Source organism: Orycteropus afer, unplaced genomic scaffold (genome assembly GCF_000298275.1).
Source record: "Orycteropus afer afer isolate SDZICR_OR568_19922 unplaced genomic scaffold, OryAfe1.0 scaffold00193, whole genome shotgun sequence".
In the NCBI taxonomy this organism is placed as follows: Eukaryota; Metazoa; Chordata; class Mammalia; order Tubulidentata; family Orycteropodidae; genus Orycteropus; species Orycteropus afer.
In genome coordinates, this window is record NW_006921780.1 from 4493216 (window position 1) to 4512513 (window position 19298).

The 19298-nt window shown below is 53.6% G+C and overlaps 2 protein-coding genes across 2 annotated transcripts; one reads left to right on the forward strand and one right to left on the reverse strand.

The window, feature by feature from the left end:
• The first annotated feature begins 3635 nt into the window (after positions 1-3635).
• Positions 3636-8042, forward strand: KCNJ9 (potassium inwardly rectifying channel subfamily J member 9). Its single transcript, XM_007947699.2, has 2 exons — positions 3636-4485; positions 7711-8042. Exons 1-2 carry the CDS (start codon positions 3636-3638, stop codon positions 8040-8042), a joined length of 1182 nt encoding a protein of 393 aa, XP_007945890.1.
• Positions 8043-11748: 3706 nt separating this feature from the next.
• Positions 11749-18690, reverse strand: IGSF8 (immunoglobulin superfamily member 8). Its single transcript, XM_007947700.2, has 6 exons — positions 18624-18690; positions 14722-15099; positions 13606-14064; positions 12829-13236; positions 12228-12641; positions 11749-11864 (listed from the first exon to the last, which is right to left on the reverse strand). Exons 1-6 carry the CDS (start codon positions 18688-18690, stop codon positions 11749-11751), a joined length of 1842 nt encoding a protein of 613 aa, XP_007945891.1.
• Positions 18691-19298: the final 608 nt, after the last annotated feature.

Here is a 19298-nt window from a genome sequence, read left to right on the forward strand (position 1 = left end):
TACACCTCTGCCCAATGCCAGAGATATTTTGTAAATCACTTAACCATTCTCAGTTTTCATTTTTTCATCTATAAATGAGAACAATAATGCCCATCTTACAGAGCTGTCCTGGTGATTAAAGGAGACATGAATTTAGTTCATAGCTAATGCTTAATACATAATTATGATGATGATGATGTATCTTTCTCCCCTAGATCATGAGCCCTCCATGGGCTTGTTATTCATTTCTGTAACCACCTTCACCTAGCACATTGCCTGCTATTTTGCTGGGCCACATAAAAGTTTGTTGAATGAATAGTTAATAAGTCCTAGACAAGACTTTTCCCTCTGTTGGACATCTGAGTTGTCTCTAGGCATTTTACTATGAACAAAATACATTTCAAAGCCCTTCTATTTATCTTGCCTCATTTGATTTGCACATCCTGTGAAGTAGGCAGAAAGGAATTATCTGCATGGACCCACATCCTGTGATAGATTGAATAACTGTGGATCTGGGAAGAGAAGTGACTCCTATGGGTGACATTGCAAATGACTAAGAGTAGAACCCTCAGTCCTTTATCCTGGAATAGGGGCATCAGTTTCACATCCCTTCTTCAGGTAGGTGTCTTTTCCCTCTAGCTATCTCCTTCTGGGCCAAAGTAGTCTCTGAAAATGGAGATTGTGATGATGGGCCTGGTTCAGAAGCAGCACCTGCCCCCAGAATCTCCAATTGGAGGTGATGAGCTGTCATCTACCATATGGAACCTGAATCCCCAGGAAACCAAACTCCTTATTCCCAAACCCACTACAGCCCATTTTTTTCCCAGGGCAAGAAGCTTCTTAGTAAAGAACCAGCATGCCAGCTTTTATTTTCCTTCTTTTATTTTTTTCCTAAGGGGGTGAGGAGGCGAGCTCTGAGTTGTCCAGGAGGAGGGAATTTGGCTAAAAATAGCTGTGGCATGTAGATCAGCTTCTAGTGGTACCCAGGACCAGGGAAGGGAGGGGATGCTGTGGAGCTGTCGCCAGACTGGTTGCTGTGGAAACAAGAGAGAAGCAGGGGAGCCTGGGAAGTAGGGATGACACAGATAGCAAGTCCTAGTCAGAGCTGCCGCTACATTTAGGAGAAACATCAGTGTCCAGCTCCCACCCTCCAAGGGAGTCCAGGAGTGGGGCTGTGTCAGGGGCATGGATGCTATCCCCCAGGGGTCTCTGCTGCCGGCTACACTCCTCTCCACGTGCTGTGAGTTGAGTTGCGGGGGACTTGGGGTTTAGGCCCCCATTTCCAAGGCAAGTGGGGCTTTGGGAAAAAGGGAGTTTTCACCAGGTCTTTTTCCAGAAAATAAGCCTCTTTGCTGCTCAGCACTCTTCCCACAGGGAGGGAGAGTGGCTCAGGAAAACCTGGTCCTGGGGTCTTTGGAAGGGGCTCACAGCATGCACAAGGAATGAGGAGGAGTAGGTTGGAGGAACTGGAATCGATGGAGGTAAGATGCAGAAATTGAGTTCTTGATCCTGGGAAAGAGGCAACGATTTCACATCTTTCCTTCCCCATTAAGAAAATACGTAGTCCCCATCCAAGAAGACAGGAGATGGGACAAAATCAAAATAAGAGTCACGCAGCTTGCAGCTTGCTGGAGCAATGGAGACAGAAAGTGTTCTGGGGAGAGTAATAGACCACAAGGTTCCATTCCCACAACTGGCAATGAGAGTCTAGGCAGGCAGACTGGGGATCTGATTACCTAAGACCCTGAGAGAACATCTGGAGGCCCACCGGGGGCTGAAGCTAAGATGATTTGGACCCTGGTACTTTTCTGTGTGACTTGGGGCCTCTGGGCCAGTCAGTGCTTAGACATCATTTCCTGAGAGCATCCTGAAGTGCTGGGAGGGGAAAAGGAGGTCTGGCATCAGGGGAGGGGAAGATCCTAATCTATCATTGCAATAGGGCTACTGGACCCTGTGTCCCCAACTCCTGGAAAATAAACATGGGAGGTACCCTTAAAGTCCCAGTTACCTCTGGTTTCTCCTTTTGCCCTCCATCCCAATATGCACACATCCCAAAGGTTTGGCTAGAGTACCTCACTCCAGGACTTCAGTGCTAGAAGGCTGGGTTTAGAGTTGCATATCCAGGCAGTTTCTCTCCAGGACCTGGTCAAATATCCAGGCCATCTGTGATTCTTATGTCACCCCCAGCTAGGCCCTCAAATTGGGGGAGGAGAGGAAGGGCAATTCCCAGGGAAGAGAAAGAAAGGTCAAAGAGTCCAGAATCCTTATTCTAGACTTTTCTTTTTATGGTCCATACTCCCTGGTGTCCTGTGGTGCCTAGGGAAGGGCTCTCAGCCTCTCTCAGGACAGACTGCAGCCCAAAGAGATACTCAGGGGAAAAAATTTAAAGCAAATTCAGGTGGGCTTCGATTTGAGTGTGGGCTTTGGAGCACATGGTGGGTGGGAGGGGCTGGCATTAGGGTAGTCACTAGGAAGTAGGAGGCTAACAGGAAAAGAACCGGAGGAGGTGGGGAAGTAAATGTGAATGCTTAGTGCTTCACTTTATTGGATTTAATGTCTCTCACAAAGAGTAGGATACTACCCACTGCTGTGGAGTGGAGTCGGATTCGACTCATAGCGACCCCTCCCTGGGTTTCCAAGGCAGTATCAGTACGGAAGTAGATTGCCGAACCTTGTTTCCGAGGAGTAGCTGGTGGGTTTGAACCTCTAGCCTTCTGGTTAGCAGTCAAATGCCTTAGGCATTATGCCACCAGAGCTCCTAGAGGGATATAAACCCAACTCTTAAGGAACTTTGTGCTCCCTTTCCCAGGCTGTGTTGCTCCCACACCCCCCAGTCCCTCTCCCCATTCTCAAACCACTGTTGTCGCCACAGAGGAAAGAACCTGGGGAGATGGGGCAGCAGTGATCATGGTTAGGAGGATGTCCAGTGGGAATTTTGTAGTGTGGGAACGTCTGACCCTTGCCCACTGGAGATTTTTCACTTGCTTCCTAAAACTTCCAGTTCCTTCTACTATGTAAGCTTGTTGAGAGGAGGAAGATTTGGGGAAGAGGAGTGGAGTGAATGAGGTGAGGGAGGTAAAAGTGGGAAAGAGATCCAGTGCATCAATCTTGGGGTGAGTCTCAAAAGAGTGAGTTGAGTGGTGGGAATAGGGATTACGAGACTGCACTGACATCAGCCAGGGAAGGAGTGAGGGAAGTCTTTAGTGCAGAAAGTACACATAGTACAAGAAGACTGCGTCTGCCTCCAATAAGCTCATAGTCTAAGGACTTCAGGAAACTGAGTTGGTGGGATACAGATCTCTGGTACCTCCTCCTAAAAAGAATAATTGAACTTGTATTACACTACCCAATTCACATACATCACCCTCTTTCATCCTAAAACTTTCTGAGGTAGGGGGACAGTTCGGGGTATACATATTATTCCCATTCTACTGACGCAGCAGACTTTAAGGCTCGGAGATGCTCTCAGGGACCCCCAGGCAATTGGTGCTGGGCCTTCCTCTTGTCTGGCGGGTTCATTAATTCAACAAACCTTTATTAAGTTCCTTTAGGATCACTGCCGCCGCCAAGGCGCCGAAGGTGGGGCCCCGCGTGGCTGCAGCCCGGGCCCCCAGAGCGCCCCCGGCGCCCGTGGCTTTCGCCTTGACGCAGCCGCCATGGCGCAGGAGAACGCGGCCTTCTCACCCGGGCCGGAGGAACCGCCGCGCCGCCGCGGCCGGCAGCGCTACGTGGAGAAGGATGGCCGCTGCAACGTGCAGCAGGGCAACGTGCGCGAGACATACCGCTACCTGACCGACCTCTTCACCACGCTCGTGGACCTGCAGTGGCGCCTCAGCCTGCTCTTTTTCGTGCTCGCCTACGCGCTCACCTGGCTCTTCTTCGGCGCCATCTGGTGGCTAATCGCCTACGGTCGCGGCGACCTGGAGCACCTAGAGGACACAGCATGGACACCTTGCGTCAACAACCTCAACGGCTTCGTGGCGGCCTTCCTCTTCTCCATCGAGACGGAGACCACCATCGGCTACGGGCACCGTGTCATCACCGACCAGTGCCCCGAGGGCATCGTGTTGTTGCTGCTGCAAGCCATCCTGGGCTCCATGGTGAACGCTTTCATGGTGGGCTGCATGTTTGTCAAGATCTCGCAGCCCAACAAGCGCGCCGCCACGCTGGTCTTCTCTTCGCACGCAGTGGTGTCACTGCGCGACGGGCGCCTCTGCCTCATGTTTCGCGTGGGCGACCTGCGTTCCTCGCACATAGTCGAGGCCTCCATCCGCGCCAAGCTTATCCGCTCACGGCAGACGCTGGAAGGCGAATTCATCCCGCTGCACCAGACCGACCTCAGCGTGGGCTTCGACACGGGCGACGACCGCCTCTTCCTCGTCTCGCCGCTAGTCATCAGCCACGAGATCGACGCCGCCAGCCCCTTTTGGGAGGCTTCGCGCCGCGCCCTTGAGAGGGACGATTTCGAGATCGTTGTTATCCTCGAGGGCATGGTGGAAGCCACGGGTGCGGGCCGGTCCTGGGAGGGGCGAAGGGTGGACGGGGGCTAGAGTTGGGGCAAGAGGCAGGGCTGAGGAAGGCAGAGACAAGTAGAGGGGCATGGTGAGGAGGGGGGATGGATGGGGAAACTGGTGCAAGATTGGAGGTTGAGATGAGATGGGACACCTGGAAGGAGGGCTGGACAGGACCTAGCAGAGGCCAAGAGCAAACTGTGAAATAGCCCTGACTTGGGGCCTTAGGCAGAGAGATGTCACTTGAAATCAGAAAGAATAATAATAGCAAGGAGCCTTGGTGCTGCAGTGGTTAAAGTGCTTGGCTAGGAGCTGAGAGATTGGCGGTTGGAAACCATCAGCCATTCTGTGGGAGAAAGATGTGGCAGTCTACTCTTGTAAAGATGTATAGCCTTGGAAACCTTATGAGGCAATTCTACTCAGTACTATAGGGTTGCTAGGAGTCAGAATCCATTCCAGGGCAATGGGTTTTGTTTGGGTAATGAAGATAGCTAAGACTCGTTGAGTGCTTAAGAGCTCTGGTGGCACAGTGGTTAAGTGCTCAGTTGGTAACTGGTAAAGGTTGGTGGCTGGAACTCATCTAGTGGCTCTGGGAGAAAGATCTTCTCCTGTCATTGTTGTTAATGTGCCGTCAAGTCGGACCCAACTCAGCGACTCCTCCTTGTGTCTACAAGGCTGTATCACTAGGGAAGTAGATTGCTCAACCTTCCTTCCGAGGAGTGGCTGGTGGGTTTGAACCACCAGCCTTTTGGTTAGCAGTCAAGTCCCTTAGGCACTACGCTACCAGAGCTCCTTTCTCCTGTCATTCTGAGTTAAAAATTGCCTCAAAGGCACTTAACATTGAGTGCTTACTCTGTCATGCAGGATTCTAAAGTTCTTTATACATATGAGTTAATCTAATCCTAAAAGCAACCCTATATTATGTTCATTTTTCAGAGATGAGATTGCCCCGACGAAAGGTTGAGTACATTGTCCACAATTATAAGCTAGTAAGTGGCAGGCAGCACCTGGATTGGACACAGGCAGTCTGGCCTCAGTGTTTAGTGGTCCAGGGCTGGAAGGAAAGATTAGGTTCTTCTCATTGCTGAGAAGTCTGGGCTCTTGGGATTTGGTGGTGAGGGTTTTCCATGGCTTGAGTTATTCCCAGGTTGGACCTTGGGGAAGTTTGCCCTTCCATGGAAGCTTCCACTATCAAGGGAATTAGATGATCTTAGCATTTTTAGCACGTTCCTGTAAGAAACTGGCAACTCCCTTGTAATGACAAGCACCTCCAATTCAGGCCAGGGTTTGGGAGCAGTTAGGAAAAGACTAGTCTTTAGGATTTGAGATCTTGTGGTAGGAGATGAAGAAAACTTTAGGTGTAGAACCAAAGGCCCACTAGGGGCCCCTGCAGTTCCTGTCACTGGTGAGTTTCTGTTGCCCCCTATTGTCCTCTCTGAGAAACTGCTGCCTTCAAATTCTTCCCTGCCCCGCTGCAAGCTGAGCCTGTTTCACCTCTCTCTGCCTCAGTGTCCCCCATTCTTCCCTCACTTCCACAGCTCCCCCCATCTTTTTGTCCTCTTCGTCATCCCTTTTTAGCCAGTATCATAGGCAGGCCTCTTTCCTTACAGGGAAACTCGTGTGCAGACCTCTCTTCCCTTTGGATCCCCAGTGTCCCTTTTGCCTTTTCTTCTCCTCCTCCCCCACCAGGTGCTTCCTATTCCAGCCTCCACCACAGGAACAAAGGATACCAGTGTCCCCAAGATGTCTCAGTGCAGGGAGATGAGAGCCAGGGTCTGGTTAGCTAATGTTTACTCTTCACCCCCGCCCCTCACCTTGTTCTGAGGTGGATATGGGCTAGGGGAGAGACCCTGGGATAGGAGGAGACTGCCCTGTCCTGTGAGTGTGCCCATCTGACAGGGAAGACAGGCCAAGGAGGGCTGGGGAGGGAAGGGTGGAGAAGATAGGGATGGGAGCTTGTTTGATTTATCTAGAGAGACAAAGCTGCAAAGGATGGTTAATATTTTTGGTGAGAGAGTCAGGATTACTTGCTTGCTGTTGAAAGGCAAGAATATTGAGCTAAAAACCAACAAGATGACATTTAAAAGGAATAAATATAAAATTCTACATTTAGGCTTTTTAAAAAAAATCACTTATGTAAGCACAGCATGGAAGAGCTCTGGTAAAAAAGATCTGGGGGTTTAGTTGGCCACCGGCTTGATGCTGTAGCAATGTGATGCAGCTTCCAAAAACAATTATGTAATGGAATCTTGGCCTTATTAACTAAAGCATCATGACCAGAATAGGGGTGTTGGGCCTCCTCTTATGCATGGATCAGGCCACGGTTGGGGTGTTTATCACACTCATAGCCCTAAAAGTGGTCCTTCTTGGCTCATTCTGGTTTGTAATGCAAAAGGTGAAATTTTGGGAAATCAGGTCAAAGGAAGAATGATTCAGGAAAAACCAGGGATGGTCAGCTTGGTGAAGATAAGACATGAGGGAACTTGAGACTCCCCTTTCAGACACTTGAAGGGGTATCATATGTCAGGAGGATCAAACCAATGGGTGGAAATAACATGAATCAGATTTTAGTTCTGTATAAAGAACAATCCACTGATTAGAGCTGTCACACCAAGGAGTGGGCTCCTTGTGAGGTAGTGAGCTCTCAATCCTGGGAGGTGATCACGCAGAAGCTCGATGCTCACTGTTGGAGATGGTCCAGTGGGGAACCCTGGTGGAGTAGGAAGTTGCAGTACTAAAATCAAAACCAAACGCACTGCCATTGGGTCGGATCCTACTCATAGCAACCCCTCCTTGGGTTTCTGAGGCAGTATCACTATGGAAGTATATTGCCCAACCTTCCTTCCGAGAAGTGGCTGGTGGGTTTGAACAACCAGCCTTCTGGTTAGCAGTCAAATGCCTTAGGCACTATGCCAACAGAGCTGGTCCCTAAAGTCAATTTCAAGGTTAATCTCTGTTTTCAGTAGCAAATGGCCAGATCCCTGGCATCATCAGTGAAGAAGAGAGGAGACTGTGGCTGGGAATTAAGAGGAGTTGGGGCAAATGGAGGAAAAGGAGCTGAACAAAAGCAGGGGCTGGGAAGTGGAGAGAAGGGGCTGGGCCAAGGAGTGGGGCCCTTGGGCAGGAAATGGAAGGAAGAGTGCTGGGCTTAGGGTGGAATGAGAGGCAGGAGAGGGAAGCTTGGGATTGGAGCCCCCTTGACTCATGTTCCTGCCCCCAGGAATGACATGCCAAGCTCGGAGCTCCTACCTGGTGGATGAGGTGCTATGGGGTCACCGCTTCACATCAGTACTGACCCTGGAGGACGGCTTCTACGAGGTGGACTATGCCAGCTTCCATGAGACCTTTGAGGTGCCCACACCTTCATGCAGTGCCCGGGAGCTGGCCGAGGCCGCAGCCCGCCTTGATGCCCACCTCTACTGGTCGATCCCCAGCCGGCTGGATGAGAAGGTGGAGGAGGAGGGCTCAGGAGAGGGGTCAGGTGGGGGTACAGGGGCTGACAAGGAGCAAAATGGCTGCCTGCCACCCCCGGAGAGTGAGTCCAAGATGTGACCAGTTTCTTCTAGATCCCCTGCAGCAGGCAGGAGGCCAGACACAGGTACCTGGGGAGCTGGTTATGGGAGGTGGAGGAGGAGGCAGGCAAGGTCTCTGGGGAAGTGCTAAAGCTAGAGAGGGCCCCTCAGAATCTTGAGTGTAAGATCGAATGGAGAGCAAGGGGTCATGATTTCAGAACAGAGATGTGGGGATGGGTGAACATACCAGCCTTTCTGTGTTTGACCTTCACATCTGCTTATGGATGGGCAGAGGAGGGCTTATAGGGGGTTGGAGGGAAAGGTGGTAGCAGCTAGGGACAGGTGGTGGTGGGTAGGTGAATGGACTGACATACAGGTGACGTACTCAGGGCTGCCACTTACCCCTAGAGCATATTTATGGAAATCCCAAAAGGCACCCTTTTCCTCCAGTCAGACGCTGTCCCAACCCACAGTGCATGGATTGGGGAGCAGAGTGTGGCCTGGATCTCAGCCCCACTTACCTCCTCTGTGTATGGTACACCTGCCTAACTGGACACAGTAGCCCAAGGTGAGCCAGAGGAGAGAAAGCCAGATGAAGGTGGGCACAGATGGGGGAGGGGGGGCTTCCAGACCCCTTCCCACCACTAAGACAGATAGGAGGATAATAGACTACAGGGAGGTTCAGGAGAGTGTGAATTACCTTAATCCACTTGTAAAGAGGATCAGGCAATGGAGGGGATGCTGGAGCTGGAGAGCAGGGCCTGGGGAGAGCCAGGGATGGCTGTTTTCTGACAGTGGAGCAAGAGCTCACAGATGCCAAGGTAGAGGTGGGAGGAGAGGAAAAGGTTCTGAGGAGGCAGAAGAACCAGGAAAGATGAAGTCCCTAGAACTAGGATACAGGGGCCCTTGGGAGAACATAGTTTGTCCTGAGGTTCTTAAGAGGGAAAAGTCATTCAAATCAGTGATTGGATGCCTAGTGGTACTGCACTGACCCAGGCACCATTTGGTATGGACATTCAGACACCTGGTTCCTGTCCTCGGAATATATTATACATGGGACAAACAGAGAAATATGCTTGCAGCAATTGAACCATAGGCCAGTGTGTAAGTATAGTGTGAACTGCAACTCTGGAGAATCTGAGAATCCTTTCAGAGCTGGGAGTGGGGCTCTTGGCGATCAGAAAGCTAAGGATTGAGCAAGGCACAGTTAAGCGGATGTTGCTAGTCTGAGGATGACACTTTGAGAACCAGAGCTCTAGCAAAGATGGAGGTCCCATCAGGTGGTGAGGCATATCAGCTGAGGAAAAGTTGAAGATCTTAGGGAATATGAGGGGAGGGTGGGAAACAGTGAAATGCAGTGGATGGTGTGTGGCAAAGGGGATCCTGAAGCCCAGGCTGAGGTATTCAACTCTGGGCCCAGGAGCTCCACTATAAGTGGAAACAGAGCCATGACAAGCTGAAGATGGTGTTTTGGGGAAATGAGTGAGCAAGATAACAAGGAGGAAACAGTCAGGAAGCCTTGAAGTGATCCCTGGGGAGGTGCTGGGAACCATAGCAGGTAGGCATCAGTGGCCAGAGGGAACTCCTTTATAGGACTTAAGAGGCAGGAGTCAATGGGGAAGAGAAGGTGAGAAAGGAGTCCAGACATCTGGATGTGTTTAGGATCTGCTCCCTGCCCAGCTGTGACTGAGGACTTTGTAGATACATATTCCCATGCTACCTCCACCTCCTTCCTGATCACATCCCAGCCAATAAGGGCAGCCCCCAGGATGGTGAGTGTGGCGAGGGAAGAGCAAGAGTAGGTTGAAAAGGGGCAGGGAACGAGGGGACCTGACGCTGGCCTTCTGGGAGGAAAGTGTCAGCCCTCCAAGGGGATCTAGCCTTCGTCATCACTGGCCCAGCAAAGACTTCCACTCCTTGGCCGTGGCTACATGCCCCCGTCCTTTAATAAAAGTCTGAGCCCCTTGGGGGAAAGCACTCAGTCTGCTCTTTTCCAGTCTTGGAAGCAGAAGATCCTGTGGGCAGTGTGCCTCTTAGAAGCAGGACATTGTGGAGGGAGCTCATCCTAGCTTGAGTCCAATCAGTGGGGACCCAATGCCCAGTCCCTTCCCTCCAGTCTAAGCATGGACATCTTGGCTTGAGGTCACAGGGCCACTTGGGTTACTGTTAGTCAAACATGACGTCCTTGAACCCTGGCATTGGATGTTTCTCAAAAAACAAATGATGGGGTGGGAGGAGTCATTTATGTTTAATTCTATCAAATAGCTGGAGCCTGGACAGGACAGGGTGAGTCTCTTGGTAGCCATATGCACATCCCTTTACATTGTAATTAAGCCATTGCTGTTGAATATGCAGAAAAATTAAGCCTGGAATGGGACCAGTTTGCCCCCCTGAAGTCACTGAGAACCCACCACAGCTCTCACCACTCAGTCACTGCTCAGAGCACCACTATACAGTGCAGAGCACTGAACCAAAAGGCAGGAGACCTGGGTTCTGGTCCTGACATCACCACTAATTAGCTCTATGACTCTGGGCCTCAGGTTTCCTCATAAATGTTTAAAATGGAATTGAAGCAGGTAGAATAGGTGCTCTTGTGGTACAGTGCAGCTAAGAATTCTAGGATCAGAACATCCTTAGGCAAAGACAAATTCAGGGACTCCTTGGGGCACTGGAGGAGGGGTGAAGCCAGAGCGGGTGGCAGATGCATGTAGGGGCTTTGTGCACACACAGATCTTCCCCAGGCTGCTGACCCCACCACCCAGACAATTGTGTTCTGGGGCCTCGTTTCTTCTGCTGTCTAATTAAAGTCAGGAGGAAAGAGACTGAAGCCTCAGGCTGTAGTGGGAGGAGTCAGGCTAAGACTAGCCCAACCAAGAGAAAGAGACATGCAGAGTGATATGAAAGAGTCTAGGGAACAAGACCTGTCCCTGGAAGCCTCTGCCCTCTAACAGAGGAGAAGGCTGGGAGAGGGTAGGGGAACAAGCTCAGCTGGAACTCAGCCTCCCTTTCTGTGCTCCTCTCCCCAGTCAGAGTCCAATCAGGAATAGGCTCAGTGCTGACAGCTCGGGCAGCAGATGGGACCCAGGTGTCCCCTCCTGGGGTGAGTGGCACGGCCCAAGGAGGCCAGATGGTGTTTGTGGTGAGAAAGGCCTGAGTCGTATCAAATAGGTTGTCAGCCCCCATCAACCTCCCTGCTACACACTCCCATCCCTTTCCAACCTCTTGGTAGGGAAGACACAGCCAACCCTGGATATTACAAAAACAATTTATTCACATTTTAGAAAAACTAATTCTAGGACAGGGAATGCCCTCCCAATGGGATGGGTATGGGACCAAGAGAAGAAGGCCAGAGGAAGGGGGCTGGGAGGTCTCCACTGGGGAGGGAAGGAGTGGGGAATGGGAGCCATGCCTCCCACTCTTGGTGGGGAGAGGTCAAATAAATTAAAGGGCGGGCAGCTGGCAGAGGAAGAGGGTATCCAGGCAACCAGAGGAGGGCTTGGAGCTGGACTGGAAGACAGTTGACACCTGCAAGAACTGAAGAGAGAGAGAGAGAGAGAGTGCATGAGTTAGCCAAGGAGAGCGAGCCCTGGGTGGGACTCCCTCCTGGCTCTCGCCCTGTTAACAGACTCCCAGGAGGGCAGTGGGTCAGAACTGCAAGCTGGATGTTCCTCCTCCAGGACTTGGGGAAGGGAGGTCAGGGGAAGACAGGCTGGGGGGTTCTGCTCCCTCACCTGGGAATGGAGGGATCACCGTTTGCGCAGCCTCTTCATGAAGCAGCAGGTGATCGTGCCAAGAACGGTGGCGCCAGTGACTAGGGCAACCCCTGCACCCACCAGCAAGGGCATGGTCAGGGTGTCCAGGGCTGGGTGAGAGAAGATGGCTCCATTCAGCTGGCGTGCCATTGTCCCCACCCACTGCCACCCTTGTTTCTCAACACTTTCCCCATCAAGTTCCCAGGACCCACCTCCTCCCCTCTCACAGACAGCTCCTGCCTGGCCCATTCCCCGCCCTCTCAGCATTTTGGTCAATATTGACCATGGAGGACCCTGGTGCAGTTGTGTATTGAAGATTGAAACTGATTTCTCAAGGCTTTTCAAGAGAAGGAGGCAGAGTGATGAGAAGGCAGAGAGGACAGTAAGGGAAGGATCAGAAGACAGAAAGGGAAGGATAGAGCATGGGGCTGGGAGGAAGGCAGTGAGGAGGGTGGGGGTAATGAGTCACTCACCATGCGTGTAGGGGTAGACTGTGACTGGCCCCGAGCGGGCACTGCCTGCCTGGTACCAGCTGTAGTCTGCATGCTGCACCCAGGCACTGGGGGCACAGTGGTACACGCCTTCGTCCTGGGGCCCCAAGCTGTGCAGTCTCAGCCGATGGCTTCGGGGCCCTACCAGCTCCATGCTTACAGGGCCTCCTCCGGGCCGGACTCCCAGTTCTGCCACACCATCCTGTCCCATGCCACCCACCAGCTGGGCAGGGGCAGTGCCCAGCTCCCCTTCTTCTGGTCGTTCCACCCACCAGCTGGTGGCCAGTCGCAGCCCTGGGGGGCCACCCTGCACAGAGATGTTGCAGAGCAGGGAAGCAGTCTCCCCCCTGTAAACTGTGCCTCCTGCAAGCCATGCCACTGCCTCCAGCACCACACCTGTAGAACAATGGGCATGCATTAGAGGGTGAAGGGCCAGGGAGCATGGGGGCTAGGAAGAAGTGCTGTCCAATTAAACTCCAGGGAACCCAGGGAGTTCCCCAATCTTGGAAGAAGAGGATTGTGAGATCTGCGGGATGGAGGTAGCTGATGAGCCTGACCCTCTCACCTACCAAAGGCCTCTCACCTTCCTCCCGCACATGCACAGGGAGGGGCCGCGAGCGGGCGCTGGCTGCTTCTCGAAGCCGGGCTCCAGACCCTCTGACGTAGGCTTTGGCAAGGCAGCGGTAGGTGCCTGCATCACCAGGTCTGGCAGCCTCCAGCCGTAGGCGGTAGGTCCTAGTTGCCACCTTCTCCATGGCAATATGCCGGCCCTCATAGCCAGGGCCCAGGCTGCCCACACCCTCTGTATCCAGCTGGGCTACTAGGCGTCCAGGCCCAGGTGCCCCTGCAGGTGCCATCTCCCAGCCCACTGAGTAGGCAGCATGACGGCCTGTGGGGGGCAGTGCCCCTGACACATTGCACAGCAGTTCCAAGGGCTCCCCAGGGCCAATCCGACGTTCACCAGGCCCCACTGCCACTGCCAGCTGGCTAGCTGGAAAACAGGAGGGGGAAGGGGTGTCATGAAGTCAGGAGAGGCACCTAGGCTCCTAATCCTTCCTTTACAGCAACAACTTTGAGGCCTCCTGTCTGCCCCTACTGGGACCCCCAACTCCCAGGCATGACTATCTTCCTACCCAGGGGCCTGAATCTCACCCCTTAGCCATAGCCCTCTTATTTTCACACCCAGTTTCTGAGCAGAGAAAACACATCATGAGGAGACAGGAAATCGATGCTAAGAGGGCTGCTCACCCATGGATGACAGGTTCCCCAGAGTCAGATGATGACTACCTGTGCCGACTGGCCATGATGCCCACTGAGATGCATCCCTCCCAGGTCCCACTATGGGAGGGGTGGCACTCACACAACGTCTGCACGTCCACATGGGCCAGGACAGCCCTCTTCTCCCCGATCTGGGCCCAGCTGCCATCGGGATCCTGAATCCATTCGGCAGCTGTGCAGTGGTAGGTGCCTGCATCGCCTGCCTGGGCACTGCCCACCACCATGTGGTATCGATCAGTCCCCTCTTTGCCCAGTCGCACCTCCCCTGCAGCCAGACGCTCAGCATAGGGAGCTCCGGCCTCCACGGCCAAGTCTGGCCGGAGTCCCACCACCTCCTGAAGAGTCGCTCGCCCCACTGGCGCCTCAGGCACAGCTCGGCCAAAGGACACTGCCAGGTGTGTATGCTTCTGTGTATTCGTCCTAGCCAAGCAGCCCAGGGTCAGCTCCTGCCCCTCATGCACAGTCAGGCGAGGGGGTGAGGTTGGGGCCTGGCGGCCTCGGGGCCCAAGGACAGCAGACACTTGCAGCATATCTGGAAGAACTGTGGAGAACAGCGGGCAGGAGGGAGGGCTGGGGGCTGGTAGTCCTTATAATTGTTTCCTCTGTGTACAACCTATTTCCCTGACTAGACTGTGAGCTCCTAGAGGGCAAAGACTATGTGTTTTTTTTTTTTTTTTTTTTTTTTTCTGTAACCCAACAGTGCCCTGCACACTCTAGACGCTCAATAAATACTTTTTGAATTTAATAGAACCAGCCCATTACCTACCCACCCTCATCTTCAGGACTGCCCTCTGTTTGAAATACTCAGTAAAGTGGCTCTGTCTTCCTTCTCAGAAGCAAGAATGTCACACGGCCTAACTCATCCTACCCTACCTCTACTTTCCCTCCTCTCTTTCCCCCCAGATCTGAATCCTGGAACCTATCCCACTTTACACCCTATCAGGGAATGTTCAAGGACACTGGGCCTTCTCCCAGGAGGCAGCCTGATATGAAAAGAAGAGCAGTAGACTGGAATGAAGAGATCAGGGTTTGATTCTAGACCAGCCACTAACTTCTTGAGTGACTTTATGCAAGTCACTTAACCTCTCTGGGCCTCAGGTTCTTCAGATAAAAATCTGAGGGAGGCTACCCAGGTCTTCTTCAAGCCCTGACTTTCTGCCTTTAGGATGAGTATGGCCTGACCGCCAGGACCCAGTACCTCTTAGCTCCACCTTGCCGCTGTAGCTGCCCAGGTAGTGGGCATCAGTGGAGGGTGTGTAGCACTCATAAACACCAGCATCCTGGGCCTGCAGGCGAGCAATCTTGAGCATGACAGCATCCCCCTGCAGGCGCTGCACCTGCACCTCGCCAGCGGCAACGCGGGGCCCGAAGATGGCATAGGAGAACCGGGTGTCCTTGGTACTGACAATGCCCAGGGCAGCCTCTGGGGCCTCGGGCCTGTACAGGAACCACTCGAAGTCCTGCTGGGCAGGGCCCTCGTAGCCGCTGACGTTGCAGAAGATGGAGACGGCTGTGCCAATCACTCGGTACAGGGGTCCCTCAGGGACCAGCACCTCCCGGGCACAGCACGCAACTCCTGTAGAAAAGGGCATGAGGAGTTGGGGATGCCTGGGCTCCCATTTGGAGCTCTGGTGGCATAATGCCTAAGGCATCTGACTGCTAACCAGAAGGCTGGTGGTTCAAACCCCCAGCCACTCCTTGGAAGGAAGATTGGGCAATCTACTTCAGTAGAAATAACACCTTGGAAACCCAAGGAGGGGTCGCTATGAGTCGGAGTCAATTCAATGGCAGTGAGTTTGGTTTTTTGGTTTTGGGGCTCCCATTCCACCCCCAGTACCAGCACCATTCTGACTCATGCTTGTGAAGAGAACGGAAGTCTGGAGGAAGTTGGTAGACAGTTTGGGCCCTGTTCTCAGAACAGGGAAGGGATGCTGGGAGGTAAAACACCTGGGTCTCCAGGAGGTGGTATAGGCCCAGGTTTGCCTCAGAACTTAGAAACATCCCATTTCTGGAGGACTAAATAAAGGAGAGTGCCTAAGGGCATAAAAGATCACACTGGTTCCTAATTTACCAGTTCCTCTATTCCAGCTATACCCATGTTTACCACAACCCCTCACATACCCCTGCCCCATTTCTACTGTTCCTCCCTCAAGGCCCGGCCAGAGAGACTCTTGGCTGAAAAATTCTAACACATGTCCCCCTCCTTTGCTTGAGGGGAGCTGACAAAATCTTGCTCTGAAGGTTGCTTGGCTCAGCTGTGTCACCTGGGCCAGGGGTTCTGGACAATGGAGCCAATGGCCTGAGTCGGGCCAGGGCACAGGACCAGTCAGTTCTCACCACACAATGCCCTCCCCCCCCAGCTGTGCCATGAGCTCACTGTTTCTCCACCCGATGGGGCTACAGAGGCAGCTGGGGCGCCTGGGATAAGAACCCGGCTCTGCTCAGGCCCCCGGGGCAGGAGATTCCCTTCCCCCAATGCCTGCCAACCCAGTGCCTGCCCAGCTGTGGCACAACTCCCCCCAGTCTTCTAACAAAAGCCTTCATTTGCATATGGTGTGTTCATTAACATATAGCTCCCTTTCTGTGAGAGGCTCTAAAACCCCAGCTGCCCCTTCCCATCTCTTTCTCTTCCTCTTTGTTCTACCCTCACCTTATGCCCTACCCAGCCCAAAGATACTCCTGGCAGCCTTAAGGGCTCAGCCTCTTCCTTCTCTCCTTCCACAGCCCCCTCTAGATAAGATCACAGAACTCCAGAATGTAAGGGGTGCTGGATCAGCTCATTTTCCCCATTTTACAGATGAGAAAGGTAAGGCAGTAGTCTTTTGAGCTAGATCTTACACAGTCCCTGGATAATTTCCACACATCTTAGCAGAAGGACAAAGCCAAGGAGGAAATGGGGAAACTCCAAGTTGAGGCCTGAGGGAACTGACCTCACCATCCAGAGTCACTTCCAGGCCTCCCAGGGGGAATACCCATGGCCTTTCTGCAGGGACTGGCAGAAAATACCCAGCTGTCTATGGTCAAACTTTGCCCTCCAGTTCTCCAGAACAGCTCCCATTGACTCTCCTGCCCTAGAGCTGGGCACTAAGCCCCTTCTTCCTGCGGTTGAGTCATGAGGTGAATTCATGGTCAGTTGGTGGCACAGTACCTAAGGCCTTTGACTGCTAACCAGAAGGCTGGTGGCTCAAACCCATCAGCAGCTGCATGGAAGGAAGATGGGGCAATTTACTTCCATAAAGATTGACTGCCTTGGAAACCTAATGGGGGTTGCTATGAGTTGGAATCAACTCTATGGCAGTGGGTTTGGGTTTTTTGTTTTGTTTTTGGTTAGAACACAGAATGGAAGTCAGGAGTTTGGGGTTCCAGCTCTTACCCTCCCAGCCACCTCAATTTCCACGCTGGAGCAGCTCTTACAGTAAGTGTGTGACTCAGGAGGGCCCTGCCCAAGGCTCATTTCATAATCAGGGTGATGGCAGAGACAGCAGAGCTGACACTTACCCTGCAGCTGCCTCAGGGCCAACTCTGTTGGGAACAGCCCCTTCCCACCTTCCTGGCTCCACAACTGCTGATGCTTAGAGATCCCCATGGGAAAGTCACTCTCACTGCCTTGGGAAATTCAGCTGCCACACACAGCTCTCTCCCTAGCCAGTGCCCCACCCTCCTCTGTGTTAGCCACTGCAAAAGGAGGGAGAGCAAAGAGGCCTGCTTTCCGGTGATCTGGGTTCAGATGCTGGCCCTAGCACTCACTAGATGAGTTCTCTGGGGCAAAGAACTTCATTTTCCTCATGTGTGCAATAATGACATCTGTGAATCAAGTGCAATGCCCATATGCTCTCTACAGGATTCTCTTCCAACCACAATTCTCCACCCACCCCCCATCTCCTCTGCTCCATGCTATCCACTAGGGAAAATGGGCCAAGTACTAGGCAACCGGGCCCCACAGCTCCTTCCTCTCTGTACATCCTCCTGCCTCAACCCAGGGCCCCAGGACAGGGCTCTTCGTAGCCCCATAGGGCATAAGGCTCTACACAGCAGATGGAGATGCAGTAGGTGGAGCCATTCTGGTGCTACCTTGGAGCTCTGGTCTAGAAATAGGCAGCTAGGGTGACCATCAGCCTCTGCCCTGACCACAGTAGCTCCAAATCCTGGCACCAAAGCCACCAACAATACCCCTTTGCCTACCCCTTTCAACACCATCTTCTTCCAAGGGCTCAATCTCCTATACAAACAGTTTTCACTGTCTAGATGCCACATTCCTTCCCAAACCACCTCCTACAGGAAGTCCTCCAGTTCAGGCCAAAATCCATCCACTGTCACTATCCCACATAGCCACATAGGAGTGGCCAGAACACCCTACCATGCACACCCCGCGGCACAAACGCAGGGTGCTTGGAGATCCCAGGACTGGTCTCCGTGGAGCCTGGTTCTCCTGAGGCCGGGAAGCTGGGACTAAATGGGTGTGACCAGGTGGGGGTGGGGGAGGCCGCAGACCCAAGTGGCATCTGGAAGAGGGGAAGAGAGGCAAAAAGGGACCGGCCTAGGGTGGAGATAGGAATGAGAGAAGGAACTGCCCCCGAATCTCAGATAATGAACTGTTTTTTGGGGGAGGGGGCAATTAGGGGAGACTTACTTCAGAGATCGTGGGCAGAGCCGGACCCTGGGCCTCTGGCCAACTCCAGGACAATTATGAAGACGGGCAGTGTTTGCCCACGCAGGGCGGGCACCCAAGGCCGGGCCTGAGCTGCGTTTGGGGTAGAGAGGAGTCGCACTATGCGCCCTAGGACCTGAGTATGCCAGTTCATAAGTGGGGACAGCCCGGAAGTCTGGCGGTGCCTGGAGGCAACACCTGGAAGGAGGGGTGAGGGCGGAGGGGCTATGCCCCAGCCTGAGGCCTAGAGCTTGGGAGCCCTCACCCTGCCCATGTTTGGCTCAGCGGGTGGCCACAAAGGGCAGCTGGGCGCCGGAACCCAAGAAGGCTGGAGGCACCCCAGAAGGAGAAAAGGGGTGCGAGGGACTACGAAATGCCGGGGAGGAGGGCCAGGCTGGGTGGCCGATGGCAGGCACCTGTCCCGTGGATACGGGGGCCGGGGCCGGGCTTACCCAGCATTAGCAGCAGCAGCAGCGGCAGTGGCGGCGGCGGCAGTGGCGTGGGGCCGAGGGCGCCCATCCTGAGCAGCGGGCTCTAGGGAGGCTCCGGGGGGAAGTAAGGGCTCTGAGGGGCCTGGGGCGCAGGGGGCGCATGCCCGGGGGGGGCACGAAGCGCAGCAGCTAGGCGTGGGTGCGCGGGAGCAGAGCTAGAGCTGCCAAGTCCCCTCCCTCCTCCTCCCCTTGCTTTCCCTCCCGCCTTGGGCGGCTCTGGCAGACAAATCCGGTCCCGCCCTAGGCCCGCCCCTGTCCGGCCCAAGCCCCGCCCCTCCCTGGGCCCGCTCCTCCCCATCAAGGCCCTGCCCACATCCGCGGCCCGGTCACGCCCAGTCCCCGCCCGAATCCTGGCTGCTGCCGGGGCACTCTGGCAACATGTCCACTCACTCAAGTCTCCACCCATTCCTGCAGAGCGTACTCCCAAGCCCGCACTTGCTGGTCTTTCTCTGAAAGTTGGGACTTTGGGCTCAGTGAGATGATTGTGGCCACGCACTTAGTCCAGTCATTCGCTCTAAGCCGCCAGGCCTCGCAGCTAACCCTGGAGGTCCAGAACGTGAAGGATCTAGGGAAAGAGCGCTTTAGTGCTCCCAAAGGTCACTGGAAACCTGTTTGCCACCCCCTCAAGGGACAGAA